This window comes from Mesoplodon bidens (assembly GCF_964165515.1).
Source record: "Mesoplodon bidens genome assembly, chromosome: 1".
In the NCBI taxonomy this organism is placed as follows: domain Eukaryota; kingdom Metazoa; phylum Chordata; class Mammalia; order Artiodactyla; family Ziphiidae; genus Mesoplodon; species Mesoplodon bidens.
In genome coordinates this window covers 79,894,710-79,910,541 of record NC_138176.1, presented here as the reverse complement: position 1 = coordinate 79,910,541, position 15,832 = coordinate 79,894,710, and the positions used below count along the sequence as shown (strand labels likewise).

The 15,832-nt window shown below is 35.0% G+C and overlaps 1 protein-coding gene across 25 annotated transcripts in view; it reads right to left on the bottom strand.

Annotated features, from left to right (window-relative positions):
* The window catches only part of ANK2 (ankyrin 2), a 720,153-nt gene that overhangs the window by 141,875 nt on the left and 562,446 nt on the right, over positions 1–15,832 (bottom strand). For 14 of the 25 annotated variants that reach the window (XM_081237049.1, XM_081237043.1, XM_081237030.1 and 11 more), the window contains 5 exons: positions 11,998–12,096; positions 7,667–7,852; positions 7,199–7,222; positions 4,096–4,194; positions 2,303–2,401 (listed from right to left, as the gene is read on the bottom strand). In XM_081237049.1, the coding sequence (XP_081093175.1) occupies positions 2,303–2,401; positions 4,096–4,194; positions 7,199–7,222; positions 7,667–7,852; positions 11,998–12,096 (507 nt within the window). The remainder of the gene's footprint in view (positions 1–2,302; positions 2,402–4,095; positions 4,195–7,198; positions 7,223–7,666; positions 7,853–11,997; positions 12,097–15,832) is intronic. The other 11 variants (XM_081237038.1, XM_081237045.1, XM_081237046.1 and 8 more) reach the window with 1 other exon arrangement.

Genomic DNA, 15,832 nt, shown 5'->3' with positions numbered 1-15,832 from the left:
AAGGCAAAGGTTACAAATCAGAGCTTTTTATTTTATTTTTTTGAAGAGCTGATTATTAAACTTTTACCAATACACTGCTAACCTAATCCCTTGGGTAGTGTTGATTTGCATCTCTGAGTAAAGGGATATAGTCTGTCTTGTTAACTGCTGTTATCTCTAGGGTTCACAACACCAAGTAGGAAATCAATAATTATTTGTTTAAGGAAGGAATGAAGAGAATGTCCATACAATGTATAATTAGAAAATCCATTTTATTTTATAAATTCTTGAATGAAATTTCATTTATTTGCTATATCTAAAGGCTACACTGGATGAAATACAGTCCAAATATTCCCTTCAAGAATAATAAACCAAGGCTTACATTTCATTGTTAACTAGCTCAAGGGCAATTAGTTAATGGCAGAACTAGCATAAGAATCCATTTCTCTCCATTTCTTAGTACTCTTTTATGAAAAAACAATGCCTATTTGGAGTTAGACTTTTAAATTGTATATGCAAATGTATGTAGGAATGCAAATTAGAGCATCTTTTAAAGAATAAAGCAAATATTGTGATGATCAATAAAAACAAAATCAATTGCCTCAATAATGAATGAATACTCCAGAAAAGCATTAATAAGAGCAATGTGCATCCTTAAGACATTGACCAAGATAAAAGTTTTTTGCATTTACAAAGTGCTGTCTTTCCATTGGTACTCTCAATTATTAGAGAGTCTCAAGAGAAACAGAAAGGTAAGTGTAAAGGGACTCATTATGTTTGAAATGTACTTAAAGGAGGAGGTACAGAAACTCTTTGCTTTAAATATAGAGAACAAGTAAGCAAAGCATGCAGCATTATATGTAATTGTTCCAAATTCTGCACACCTACAGCATAACAAGGGAAAAGGCATGCCATCAAAGCAAAGGGTAGAAACCATATAAAACTCTGATGCAAAGACAATGGACACCACAACAAAGATCTTGATAGACAAAGCAAACCACTCCAGAACTTCCACATGATAATATGACACAAGTGCTCTGGACCAAATGTCTTAGAGAAATGAGATTAAGAAAGCAACATTTCCTGAGGTCATTAAAACCCAAAATGTATAGTCTGGGACTGGTGTAGTTTCTAGAAGCTCAAAGATGATAAGGTTTATTAAACAAAATATTTGTTAGCCTCAAGATTTGCAAGGGAATTAAATTAGATCCTTATTCCTTGGACTATGAGAATGCAAAGTCCCAGAATTAAACAAAGTGAAGTTAAAATATCACAAGGGACATATTCTATCTACTAACTTACATAGACTTCTTCCACCATATATTTCAAAATTTTATATAATAGGAATGTTTAAAATTTTACTTAAGTCTATGATTAATCAAGTCTACTCCAGAGAATTAGTATTAAAGTACAATACTAGTTTAGCTTTATGTTTAAGCAAGTAATTGTGCATAATTTCCATTACATAATAAAAAATTATGAGTAGCTAAGTAATTTAATTAACACCACATAAAAAATACCTAAGAGTTGATTCTCACACGACCCTATGAGGTAGGTAGTATTATAGCCTAAGCTCAGAGAAGGCAAGTAAATTGCCAATGTCATTCAGCTTGTAAGCAGTAGAAGCAGGATTTGAAATTAGGTAATCTGCATTCAAAGTCTGCACTTTCAACAGGTGTACTGTCCTGCCTATCTTATTATTTACTTGTTGGGAGTATGTAAAAACTCAGAATTATATTTAACTCAACAAGTTTGAAATGAATGAAGGGCACTGCCTCTTAGCGAGTTGACATGAGTAAAAGTGCAACATAATAACTGTATGCCTTTTTTTCCATAAGCATAATAGGAGATCTCCTGCTCAAATCCCTATAGCATAACCACTTAAGAAAAATGACTTAGGAGCTGAAAAGTTCGAAGCAAAAGATTTTCAACATGTATTAAAATATTTTACATAAAAACCACACTCTCATAGCTTAATGTATGCAAATGAGTTTGGGTTCTTGATACTTACAGCTAGCCAAATCAGAGATGAGTAAGTTCAATCTTTGATCTTTGTTCCATGAAAATCAATAAGCAAGGACTTGAAAAACTGTCTCATTGAGGAGCTAGCATTCTGTTTCTCCAGGTACTTATGAGCAAATATTAATTCCACTTTACATATGATGTGCAACCTTTAAATGCTGTATGAGGTTTAAATCGAATCCAAGAAAGCAATTTCCTTGAAAACACATTGCCTGTGTTTAGGGACTGGTATTTTAAAGTGTCTGCTAAAAGAATACAAAAAATAATAATGGTAGGAAATTGAAAGAACAGAGACACTCACCCTAGTTTTGGCATCGATCTGACCACCACGATCCAGTAAGAGCTTCACCATGTTTGTGTTTCCCCTTTTGGAAGCCACATGCAGAGGAGTGATTCCATTCTACACCATGGAAAGACCAAACAAGAGCATGTTGGGTATGACAGGGCATGATGGTGATGGCTTCATATTAGCACAAAGGAGATTGTGACCTATTTTGTAATTTTATCTGAGGTTTCTATGGTTTCAATGTTTTTGATTTTTAAGGAACAAAAAAGCACACAAACCACAAAGCACTGTAGAGAATGATAAATGGAATGAAACTGCATAATTAAGTTAGTCAATAACTACAACATATGTACTGAATGTACACATCACAGTCAAAAGACAAAGGGAACACTTTGGCATAATATTCAATAGAAACAAAATTTCAGATCCTACCTAGATAGAGCCCTATGTTAAAGTCTATCTTTCTTATTATAACACTTGTGTACTTAAAGATTCTGGGATCCTAAAGTTTACTATGCTTAAAAATAGAGTACACATATACATATCAATACCCAATGGAAAAATGATTCTTAAAAACACCTTCTTCAGAATAATTCAGTATGAAAAACTTGAAAATAACTCAATGTAGTTTCATAGAAGAAGACTTCTAAGGACAAAAATACTATATACATGAATTATATGTATTTCCTTACTTGGCTATCATACACCATCATTAGATCAAGGATGTGTACCTGATTTTTTGGTATGTTATGATTTTGCAAATATTCAAGTACTGCATTTACTGATTCATATTAAGTACACTGAGTTTTATAATTGTCATGTAAGTGAATTCTTTCCAGTGAAAGCATACCATTAAAACTATAACACAACATAATGTCTTTTTACTATTTCAGTAAGACTCCTCATATAAGCAAATTCTCAATTTATTAAAAAAAAAAAATCCCGGAACTTCCCTGGGTGGCACAGTGGTTAAGAATCTGCCTGCCAATGCAAGGGACACGGGTTCAATCCCTGGTCTGGGAAGATCCCACATGCTGTGGAGCAGCTAAACCCGTGCGCTGCAACTACTGAGACTGCACTCTGGACCCTGCGAGCCACAATTACTGAGCCCGTGTGCCACAACTACTGAAGCCCGCGCGCCTAGAGCCCGTGCTCGGCAACAAGAGAAGCTGCGGCAATGAGAAGCCCGCGCACCGCAATGAAGAGGAGCTCCCACTCGCCGCAAATAAAGAAAGCCCGCATGCAGCAACGAAGACTCAACACAGCCAAAAAAAAAAAATCCCTGTCAAATTGTATGCCCTATAGTCACTGTTAGGACATAGTATAAATGTAGTTATACATTTTATACTTAATGTTTTAACAGTTTAACTTTTTATCGACTTGAAGCTGCTTGTTCATGTTTCGTGGTGTGACCTTTAAATGTAACTGCTCATACTGACGTCAGAATCAACATCTTCCTTACTGCAAATGATTTGTGTGCATGTGAACTGACACACTATTTTTCACGTGTTGGGCTGTGACGACTTCCTGTGATTTGAAGGGAAAAAAATGGAAAATCTAATATCTCCAGCACAGATAAATCCAGGTAAGGAAAAGGAAATAAAATATTTATCATTGTTAATCTTTACTTTAGTAAAATGCCAAATTCTCTGGTGGTCCATTGATTAGGACTCCACGCTTTCACTGCCAAGGGCCCAGGTTCAATCCTTGGTCGGGGAACTAAGATACTGCAAGCTGTGCCGCATGGCCAAATAAAATAAAATAAAATAAGATAAAATAAAATAAAAAGAAACTATTTTAATCCATACCCTGGCTGTGAAGTCCACAGCAGCTCCCCGGTTTAGAAGAAGAGTTGCCACATTGACGTTTCCATAGTGGGCAGCGATGTGCAAAGGGGTGAAACCACTCTGTGGAAAGCAAAGAAAATGACAGTCAGTAAAGCATTTCACCTCTGTATGTTGCAGTCACTGGATTAGAGAAGAAAATCACATCTACCTAATACGTGAACAATGCAATTCAGATCATAAATGCTTTATAAGACTTTTTAAGTTACAGTGCTATTATTTAAATTTAGTGGTAAATAAGTCAACATATAAACAGGTAAATAAATATCCTACATTTCTTGGTAACATTATTTCCAATCACATTAACAATTTATCTATTTATGAGATTTGTTATCTGTATGAAACCATGTTTCTTGAGTTGATTTAGCTTTAGAACAAAACGATATGATTAAACAGCATATTTTTTCAGCCATAGAATTAATATAATTATGAATAAAAAATGTTTTCTCCAGAGAAAATCTCAAAACTTCTATTTTTTTCATTTGTTTGTGTTTTGGTTTGGGTGTTTTTTTAAATGAAAAACAGCATTGGTTGATATTGTATCTTTGGAACTATGAAAATATTGTGAGAAATTCTTACAGAACATATACAATTCATCTTACATCATTTACACTGTCCTGACATTTCTATCCTCTTTAACAACTATGTTTAGTCAGACTATATTGTTATAATAAAAAAAAGTTTAAAAAATTAAACAATATAATTGGAATTAATATGAATATAAAATAAAGAAAAAAAGTAAGTGGAACCCAATTTTGAATGTTAATTAAACCAAACTTGATCAATAAAATAAGATTGATATAGAATAAAAATAAGCAAGTTGAATCAATTACATGAGCATTAGAGAACAGTTTACTATCAGAATGTTTTAAAAATGAGTCTGAAAATCTTAAATGGAAGAAAAGCATATTTCCTTTCTTTTTTTTTCTAATGAAAATTTCATTAGAATTCTGCCATTTTCACAGTAGAAGCATATTAATTCTTTTCTTATTAAAGTATGAAAAGAGGCATTATTCTTGCTCTCCATAATATTCATTGCTTAATAAAAGATTATAGGAAAAATAAAGACTGTTCCTGTAAAACTGGATATCAAATCCTGCAGTTTTGAGGATATTTTGCATTGTTCTCTTTTATTTGAAATGAACTTTGATGTGTATAATACTGTTTCTAAGAAACATTATCTAAATCACAACCATTATTTTTCTATTCACTTGATATATAGATTTTGGTGACTTTATTTTTAAAATGGCCTAAAGAAGCATTCAGATACCTTAGGTAATAGAAATTCCTCTGTGCTATCAGCCAAATTATCTGCAAATAATTTCTGACTGTAGCAAATCAAGACACAAAATAAGAATAGTAACTATCAATCCAAATCCTACTCTTGTGGTCATGATATTTTTATTTTGTGTCTACATGATGGCAAACACTAATGTCAATATAGAAGAAAAAAAGCAGTCTACAACCTGGCTATTATTTTATAAAATGTCAAGCTTTAGTATTTTAGGAAATAATTCACTAGATGTTTTTCATTTTTATCTTGATATTTCCTGTCACCCAGTTATATCCTGAATATGCATCTTTTATTCAAGTTACAATTTAATTTCAGAAAAACATAGTGACTGCTGATGAATCATTTTCAATTTATTCAAGTATAATAATATTATTTTTCCTATTTGCAGAAATAAACTAATTTATCTTCTGACACAGCCTCATTGAAAATCCATGATGATGCCTCAGGCTGTGACTCTTGGATCAACACGAGGCTGGTATAAGCCCCTCGGAGGAACTTTTCCCTGAGTAACGTGGTGGTGGAAGGCTCAGGTCACCCTCCTACAGGACTATTGATGGAGGGGTTTTCCCTCTTTGTTATTCTATTGTCCCCGAAGAAATATTTCTAACTCAGCCTGTATCTACTCAAACTGCTTCTTTCAGCATAATGATTAGAGCCAATACTGCTTTAAAAAATGTAAACGATTACCAAAAATCACCTACAAAAGAAAGGTATTAAAATCAGTAATTAAGATATATCAATTTGTATGATTCTAGTCTTGAGCAATTTCACCAAGCAGTTGGGCTTTTAAAAAAAAATCTCTGACCTAAGTTCCACACACAGATATGGAACAGAAGAAATGATATGAATAATTCAAGTATATTCACATCTCAATGGGTAAATTTGTCAATAAACAAGATATTAGGTTTAGAAATACACTACTCTTAGTAAATACTAAGTGTGAATGCTCAAAACTCCCATAGGCCCACAACCCAGTGATCATATGAGATGTTAGTCTAAAGAATTCCCTGAGCAAAGTGAAAATCAACCTACGTAAGCAGTCGCTTGCTTTTGAAAGTTAATTTTTATAATATAGGTTAATTTTTATAATATACTTTCAACAATGTTTGTGTTAGTGCCTCTTATACCACACACACCCCCACACACACCCCCACACACACTCTCTCTCTCTCTCAGAGGCTTCTGAACCAAATACTCTTGTTGATTTTGTTAATTGATGGGACTTATTTAGGTATGTGGAAAATAGATGATTTCATGACCACTATTGTAAGAGCAAGACAAAAGTAAATGTTTTGCTCATGATAGGCTCAATGTTATTACTGATTATATACAGTGTGGTAAAAATAAAGACAGAATAGAAGGGCAACTGCAATTAGGTAAGAGGATGAAACAGTGGCAGAGAAACCTCCTTAGATTACACTTCACTAAATTCTAAATGGAGAATTCTCATTAAGAAAGGAGGTCACATCTCTTATTGGAAAAAATTAATAATAAAGCTCACCTAGTAAAATATATATTATGGAAGAGTCTTGTTTCATGCTCTACTCTAATAAGCTATTTAAAGTTTCACTGATTAAATAATACTTCAAATACATGCTATATTAAAATTTTTGAATTATCCACTTGCCTTAATTATGGGCAAAGTTTCCAAATTAATTAATTTCCTAATAATGAAAATTCCAATCATGAGTATAAATTAGTGAGCATTTATTCTAATTGGACAAAAAATAAAATAAAAACAAAGTATATTTTGATATAACCGCAATACTGTACCTCGGTTGTCCTATTCACCATCATCTGAAGCGGTGTTGTATGGGAAAAAGAGGGAAGATATTACACAGTGCAAAATTAAGGAAACATTCTGTTCTCTGCAATTGAATATACCGTTCCAGCATGCCAAAATGCATTCTACTGAAAAAAGACAACTATAACATTATACAATTATATCTTTCTAATTCTGTTTCTACTATTTTTTACCACAAATAGAAATAGAATGAATAAGCAAATTTCTAAAAAGCTGAACCTCACCTTTTAACGAAAATTATCTTGAGGTTTTTTTCTGTTTTCTTACTGTACTCAAGAGACAGTCCCCTTTTTTTCTGAAATACCTCTGAAAGTAAAGTATCTCTTTTGATGACCAGAAGTAATTTTGCATTATCACCATGGCCTACTTCTTTATCATCTCCCAGGAGGAATCTGGTGGCCGAAGAGTGCCTTTCCACAAATGCATGCAGCTTTTACCTTGGATTGTACGTCAGCGTTGTGATCGTTCTGAAGCAGGAGTGCAGCAGATTTGGTATCATCTTTCCTAGCTGCAATATGCAGAGCTGGCAGCCTCACTTTCCCTTTGGTGTCATTCTCCAAGAGGATGGCCACTGCCTGATTGTGTCCCTGCTGGAGTGCCACCGCTAGGGGTGTAAAGCCATCCTGGTAAAACAGAAGAAAAAAATCTTCCATCAACTTTTGGAAGCCTGGGATTCAACTCCAAGAAATAGTGCATCTAATTTTCAAAGTAATGATTAAGATTGACAAGAAAAATGAAAGGATTAATTATTACTGTGAAGATTAAAGCAAATTATCATCATTTGTTGTACTATCACTGGCTTCATCAGATTTTTTTAAATACCCATTCTATTTATTTTTTAAAACATCTGCATTTCCTAACAAAGTGTAATGCACACAGGATGTATTCAAATGTGTTTTGAAAATAAAAATTAGAACCAACCCTAAGTAATGCCTGCTTATGGAAAGGAAAATGTGGGAAGGGTAGAAATAATGGAGAACAAGTCTGACTGAGAAGCAAAGATATGGTAGCCAAGACAGGGAAATAAATTACATGATTAACTATGCAAGTTGCTAAATATCTCACAACAACTGTAATGGAATGGTCTGTTACCAATCAATTTGGGAAGTTTAGGACATAATATGATCTAAAATTCTTTGGCAAATAAGGCTAATTCATTAAGTTTGCACTTAGTTGAATTGTATATTATTTAACTCATTTAGATATAAAATTGTGCTAAGTAATGTAAAGAAAATCAGTCTTTCAATTCGAAACTTAACAAACAATTAAAAAAAATAACAAAGATCATCATAGTTAGAGGAGCCTTAGAGGTAGATGGATAACCACATTAGAAAAATTAGAAGCTATGTTTTCTCTCTAGAAACAAGTATTCAGCAACGGAAAGGTGATGAATAAGTAGAAAAAATATACGTATATATTCTAGGCTCTGTTAATGTGAAAACCTCCTTTAATTCACAAAAGCTTAAAAATGAGTCTCAGAGTTAAATGTTTCCATTCACAGAAGAGATGAGGGCAATTGGATATGGTACATCTATTGAATATATTCCAGAGACAATGGCAATTTATCAGCATCTAACTACTCCATTTGTTTTCAACAGTATTTTTTTAAAAGGTAACTTTAGACTTCGGAGGGAAAATCATTTCCCTCAAATGCACCATAGCATATATGCACTACCACAGTAAGGGTTGAATTTTTTAAATTAGAATTGAATTTTAAATAAATACATTACTTAATGGAATGGAAGAGTAATGCATGTAGTGTTGTAAGATGAAAGAGAGTAGCCTAAATTTAGAACTTTGTTTGGCACAAATTAAGCCCTCTGTGAAGGAGGAAAGAACAGGCTCATTATCATGCACACATTTAATTTGATTCCCCCCCTGCAACACTGGGATAGTTTATATTAAAAGAATGTGAACTTTATTTTTTCTTAGAAACAAGGCATTTGCTGACAGCACCGAACCTAATTAAAAAGTTTTTATCCTTCAATTTTGGTAACATTCAGGAAGAGGGAAGAAAGCAGAGAATTATAAAAATGGTACTGGACAGACAGAGAAGTCCTTTCAGAGAATTTAACTTTGGACCTCCACCACATGGATTTCATTCTAATCTACAGTTCATGGGAGAAGGGTAAAGATTTGAAATGATTTTTTGAAGTACCTTCACTAACTCTATGAAAAGGAAACCTATATTAAAAAGCTGTAGCTTAATTTTTCATCATTTATTTACCAATGTTAATTGCTATGATTATGGGAAATTTCAACACTTGAAATATTTCTTTTCAAACATGAGTTTCATTGCCATACTGAATGATCTCATAATTATCTGATTTTTAAAGTGGTCACAATGTCTTGATTAGTAACTAAGTTTTGCAAATTAGGGCTACTAATGGGTTCAGGGTAAGTGTCTTCTTTAGGTATATTCATACATGTACACACAACCATAGAAGGTATTTAGCAATATAGCCTAAAAGATCAAATAGTAATCAACCATATAGCCCTATGAAGATGTTATTCATTCACAGAATGATATACTAAAAGGGAACATGCAAAGATTTTTCCATTAGTGTATCTCCTGATAACCATTCAGGCCAGTGGTATGGAATTAATCAACTAAGTTTATACATATCCAGTCAGGGAAAATTAATTTTACTTATTTAAATGATTAAAAAACAAAACAAATATATGTTTGTTTAGAGGTATATATGTGTCTAAACTAGGATTCAAAACTTCATGTGATTTAATTGCAACAGTCATATTTCTTTGTGGAAATAAGAGACAGTTTTAATTCTCTGAGAATCAGAGTGTAACACGGACTCCACTGATGCAACATACATAAAAGGGTATTTCTGGGGCTTCCCTGGTGGTGCAGTGGTTGAGAATCTGCCTGCTAATGCAGGGGACACGGGTTCAAGCCCTGGTCTGGGAAGATCCCACATGCCGCGGAGCAACTAGGCCCGTGTGCCACAGCTACTGAGCCTGCGCGTCTGGAGCCTGTGCTGTGCAACAAGAGAGGCCGTGATAGTGAGAGGCCCGCACACCGCGATGAAGAGTGGCCCCCACTTGCCACAACTAGAGAAAGCCCTCGCGCAGAAACGAAGACCCAACACAGCCATAAATTTAAAAAATAAAAATAAATAATTAAAAAAAAAAAAAAGGGTATTTCTGGAAGCAGAGTGAGATGCTACAGAGGTCCAGACTGGAGGAGTCTTGAGAAAGCTGACAGTGCTGTCAGGCTGCATTTCCCTAAATCATACACTAGAACAGTCTATTTGGTGAGTAGAACTCTGTAGTGTAAAGGTTTCTCTAGGTAAATGATTCTGCTTTCAAGGAAATAAAGTAAAACAAATGTGTATTTCCATAGTTTGGTACATTTCTCAGAGGTCCTAATGCAGAGATACAGTCTCGTACTGTTATCCAAGCTTTGCCTGAGGATATTCACGTGCTACTCATTGACAGAATTAATGTCTCAGAAAGTCATAAAATCATAATCATAAAAATCACGCTGTACTCATGTGGTAAGAGTGTAAAATCTGTGTGTGCTGAGTAGAGAAGGTGAAATCGTTTCATACTAGGCAGTTGTGTTTTCCAGTCATAAACAGGAAATGTGGTCCCATTAATAGTGATGTCTTGGGATTGTTTTTAACTAAGGAGAGTAAGCTGTTAGAAAGTTATTGCCAGGCTCCATAAAAAGTTTTCTCTCAAAGGGCCTGGACATGAATTTAATAGATTATAAATGACCTCTCCCCACAGTGCAGGGTAGAAGGGATTTCATGTTTGTTTCACCTAAAGACTTAATTGCCCAGAAAGGAGGCCATATTAGACATTAAAAGTTATCAAGATAATTTCTGGGTGACAACCATCTATCTACCAGTCATCTTTCACTCCAGGGAAGGAGTTTTAAAATTTTCTCAGTGGAGCCACAGAACGTGAAATAGGAAAACTAAAGCCTGGTTGCTTTTGGGTGAGGAGAGGCATGTCCCAATGGAGCTCTCTTCCCCTCCTCTCCTGTGTCACCTACTCCCAACCTTCTAGTGGCCCCTGAGGCACTTTCTCCAAGCTCTAAAGCATCCTAAGCATCACTTAAAAATCACTGTTCCAAACAATCACTGAACTCCCTCCTTCATCTGTTTAGGCAAAAATGAGAAGGAAAATACAAAGGAGGTTCAGCTTATTGGAGAACACACACAGGAAAAGGAAAGTGATGTTCTAAGTTGGCCCATTCCAACCCCTTTTTATGTCTAGATGGCCTGAACATTTTGAGACTGGATTGATTTTGAACATTCTATTCAGTTGTTGCCATAATCACAGTCACACAACCACATGTCATAATTTGTACTTCATTAAATATGAACAGCTTTCTGATGACATATTCCTCATGAAATTGTGTGAACATAAATAATTCTGAATTATTGCATAATCATTAAAAAACTTTCCTTTAAGGAATTGTATTAGATCCTAACAAAGATAAAACATTGATGAAAAGAGATGGATAAAATTTACTATAAATTGATTTTAGAACAGTATAAAGCTCCCAAAAGCTAGAGAATGGCAAATTGATGGAAGCATGATTTCACGTAAGAATAAATTGACATGAATCCCAAATCAAGGCATAAACTCATTGAACTGTGTGCACTGGGTCATTCGTTCATGGCCACTGTTGTAGATTACAATAGTAACATGAACACTCATAGGATAAAGGTAATGGAGACCCTTTGTATCTGGATACAAAGAACATGGACATTAAGATCAAAGAATTCAAGTGTCTTACCTCAGTAGCAGTGCTCTGATTAGCTCCATTTTCCAGCAAATATTTTACAACATCAGTGTGGTTCTCTTGGGCAGCCATGTATAAAGGAGTGAAGCCATTCTGAGGATAAACAGTGAAAAAGGTATCTTCAACCATTTGTAAAGTTTAAACCAGGGAAGAATACAAGACAAAGAAAGAGAGAATACCGTGAAGCAAAACTTTGAAATGGTGAAACATATAGCATACCTTCACATTGAAGAAGTCATACATGCATTTACCATCAGAAAACTAGACAAATCAAAGTTAACCAATTCCCACCCACAATTTTTGAAAGAATGAGGAGAAAGGGAAGAAATATCCCCCTCATTTCCTGCCTTCATTTCAGCACCAGAGATTCACATTTCTTATCATCCAACACTGTGTTAAAAACTAAAGATATTTAGTATCTTAATATCTATATAATTCTATATCATTCATTATATATAATATCTATATAAAGTAATATTTATGTATCACCTATATTTATCAATTTATAACCTATTTAAACAGATGATGATTATCTTGAATATATACATTTCAACACCCTTAAAAGTATAAATTATTACTCATATCAGAATAAGCTGAGAGATTGCAAAGCTGATTGAAAATTTTAAAAATCTGTATTTCAATGTTCTGCTGAGGTAGCATGATTTATACTGAACATCTTTACATTACTTTTTAAAAGCCATTCTGAAATTCTATCATTTGTTAATTCTCATATTCATTTATTCAATTATTTAATAAAAATCCAAGCACTGGTAGCTGGGCCATCACTGGGAAACAATAATAAACAAGACAGACATCTGCCCTCATGGAGTACATACTACGGTAATATGATAACATTATGTAGTCATAGTTTTTTTTTTTTAAAGCACTGAAATTTTGTAACATGAGTTTGAAACTAAGTATAAACTGGCAAATTTTCTTTTCATTAGATCGTTTGCAATATATAATACTTCATTAAGGTAAAAACCCACAAAATTTTATTTAAAAAAGAAAACTTGTGAAATAATTCATCAACTCTCAAAACACAGCATTCTCTTAAAATTATGTCAGAGTCTTAAAGACAGTTGATTACTTTAAAAATTCCACACATTAATGAGAATGAGTAAAAACATAGATGAAACTTCAGGTATTTCCAAAAATTTACAAGGAGAGAAAATTTTTTTCTTTTTTGAAAAATTCTTCTGTATACCTTGTATAAGTGTGGAAACATTATTCAAAATGGTCAAGATAGAGCAAAATACAAATACAGAGTATACAAGTAGAACAAGAAAAGTAACTTTAAATTTGATTACAAAAGAAAATCTGTAGGTTTCAAATGATGGTGGAAAATTTAAAACTAAGAAACTTTACAAACGGAATGAACTGACAATTTTGTAGGATTCAGGAATGACTTGCTAGCTGGAGAGCATATTTTTTAAAACACAGAAAATAGGTGAAATCTTGTGTATTTTAAGAACTGAAGAGGTGGCGGAAGGATGGAATTAGAGATTCAAAGGAAGGGAAAGCCAGTGAGGATGGTGAAAAACAATGAGTGGGTGTGGAATGGGGCTCTTTCATGACAAGTAAAAGGCAGGGATGCAAAAAGAACTTTGAACAGAATAAAACAATTTGCTTACATGTTTCCCTCTGACAGAATCATGTGTGTAGATCAGAAGAAAGGGAAATAGACTGTGGTTACCAGATGAATAGGGGAAAGGAGAGATGTGCCATCCCTAGGCTCTTGTCCTGGGTCCTAAACTTTAGAGAGACCTCTTCTAGCTGAGCAGGGCAAGGCATCCAGAGGGCCAAGGGGGCATGCCCATCCTGACCCTGCAGCTCCCCTGCTTCCAGATCACACACCAGACATGAAACCACCCAGAGTTCCTGCCCACACAGCCCCAAGTATGGTTCCAGTGCTGGCTCAGATTTCTTCCTTGGGTTCATCCTCCCAAGGGTCCATGGGTAGGCATACCCTACAGTAGGCTGAATATCGCCCCCAAATATGCCCACATCCTAATTGCCGGAACCTGTAAGTGTTAACTTAATGGTAAAAGGAACTTTGTAGATGTGATTAAGTTAAAGATCTTGAGATGGGGAGATTATCCTGAATTATCCAGGTAGGCTTGATATAATCACAAAAGGTCTTTATAAGAGGGAGGCAGGAGGTCAGAGAGAAGATACCACACTGCTTCTCACTTACAGCCTCAAGTAGGAACCAGAAGTGCCAACACCTTGGTTTTAGCCCTGTAGGGCTGCTTTTAGACTTCAGACTTCTAAAATTATACAAGAATAAACTTGTGTTATCTTAAGCCACTGAATTTGTGATAATTTGTTACAGCAGCAACAGGAGTCTAATACACACTCTTAGAGTTGTTTGTGAGGGAGGGTGGAAGTTAGGAGATGAACAGAGCTTGAATGTGCAGGCTGGGGTGTGTACACCTTTACCCATGATGCTCTTGTGGTGTGGATGGACCACGGGATGAGGAGAGGAGAGGGGCCAGAGTGCAAAATCAGCCCCAGTCCTGCATGGAATGAACTCCAAGGTTTCTAAGAAGTCTAAATTTAGACCTACCATATTGCTAGAAAGATATATTTATCAAGGTAGGAGGATAGGAGAAACTTATTTGATAGTTTATTAGCTTGATATATAGCTTTTAGTTTTAAAAATATATTGTAAGTGGACCTCTTTTGCAGTCTTGTCCTGGGCCCTGCAAGCGTTAATGGTGGGCTAGAGTAATAGAGAAAGAAAAGGGAAAATATAAAAAATAGAGAAATATCAGGGCTGACAACATATAGTATCTGGTGGGGAAAGGACAGTGACAGACAAATGATCAGGCTCTCGGTTGCCACAACCTCAGCATGCAAGGGCTTCCAGCAGAGTGGGATGCACGTATAAAGAATGATAAAAATAAAAATGATTTATTGAACTTCTGCTCTATGCCATTCACTGTGGGAAATGCTTTGACTCTACTGCTTCAAATTACCATGACCACATGCTCTGGTTTCCCCAGGATGGTCTAAGTTTATGCATAGTTATCTTGGAGTAATTATTAAGAGTATCTCAGTTTGGATGATAAATTAAATGGCCCAACATCATCTCTAATCCTTAGAATAGTGCTGTAACATTGGTATTATTATCCCCATTTGAAATAAGGCAGCTGAGACTCAAACACTTAGGTAACTTGGCCAAAGTCTCCCAGCTAATAAGTGAACTGGAAGTGACAGACAGGAGCCAGTACATGGACAGCCTTCTTCCCCATAAAGGAGTTGGGATTTGATCATGTGGATGTGTGGTTCGCAGCCTGGCTGTGTTATAGAATCTCCTGTGGAAACTTGTAAGAATGCCTAGGGACCACCTTGCCTCTCCTGAATTGTAGTCTCCATAAATGAAGCCAAAGTACATGCGTTTTTAAAAAAAGCTCAATTTTAAAAACTGCCCCAACGACATTGTTTTAGGTGAGGCAGAACAACTGAGCGGTTTTGGGCAGGGATCACATATGCATTTTGGAAAGTTCACTCTGGTGATCATAGATGCCTTGGTTTGGGATGGCAGGATTCAAGAATGGAAGTAAGGGATTAATCAGCTTTTGCAATATTTGCGATAGTGTATTTAAATGATGAAGGTAACATGAGCTAAGACAGCACCTTGGCTAGAAGAAGGGGGAGCTATTCACTGTTACTAAACGTATGAAGTAAGAAGGCAGTAAAGACTTACTACAGGTCCTAAAGATGTGGGAAATTATCCTTCCTTAACTTACTGATGCTATTTAAGAAGAACTAGTCCACCAGAGAATGTGAAGCACACCTCTGGATAATTGGGAAAGGGCATGGC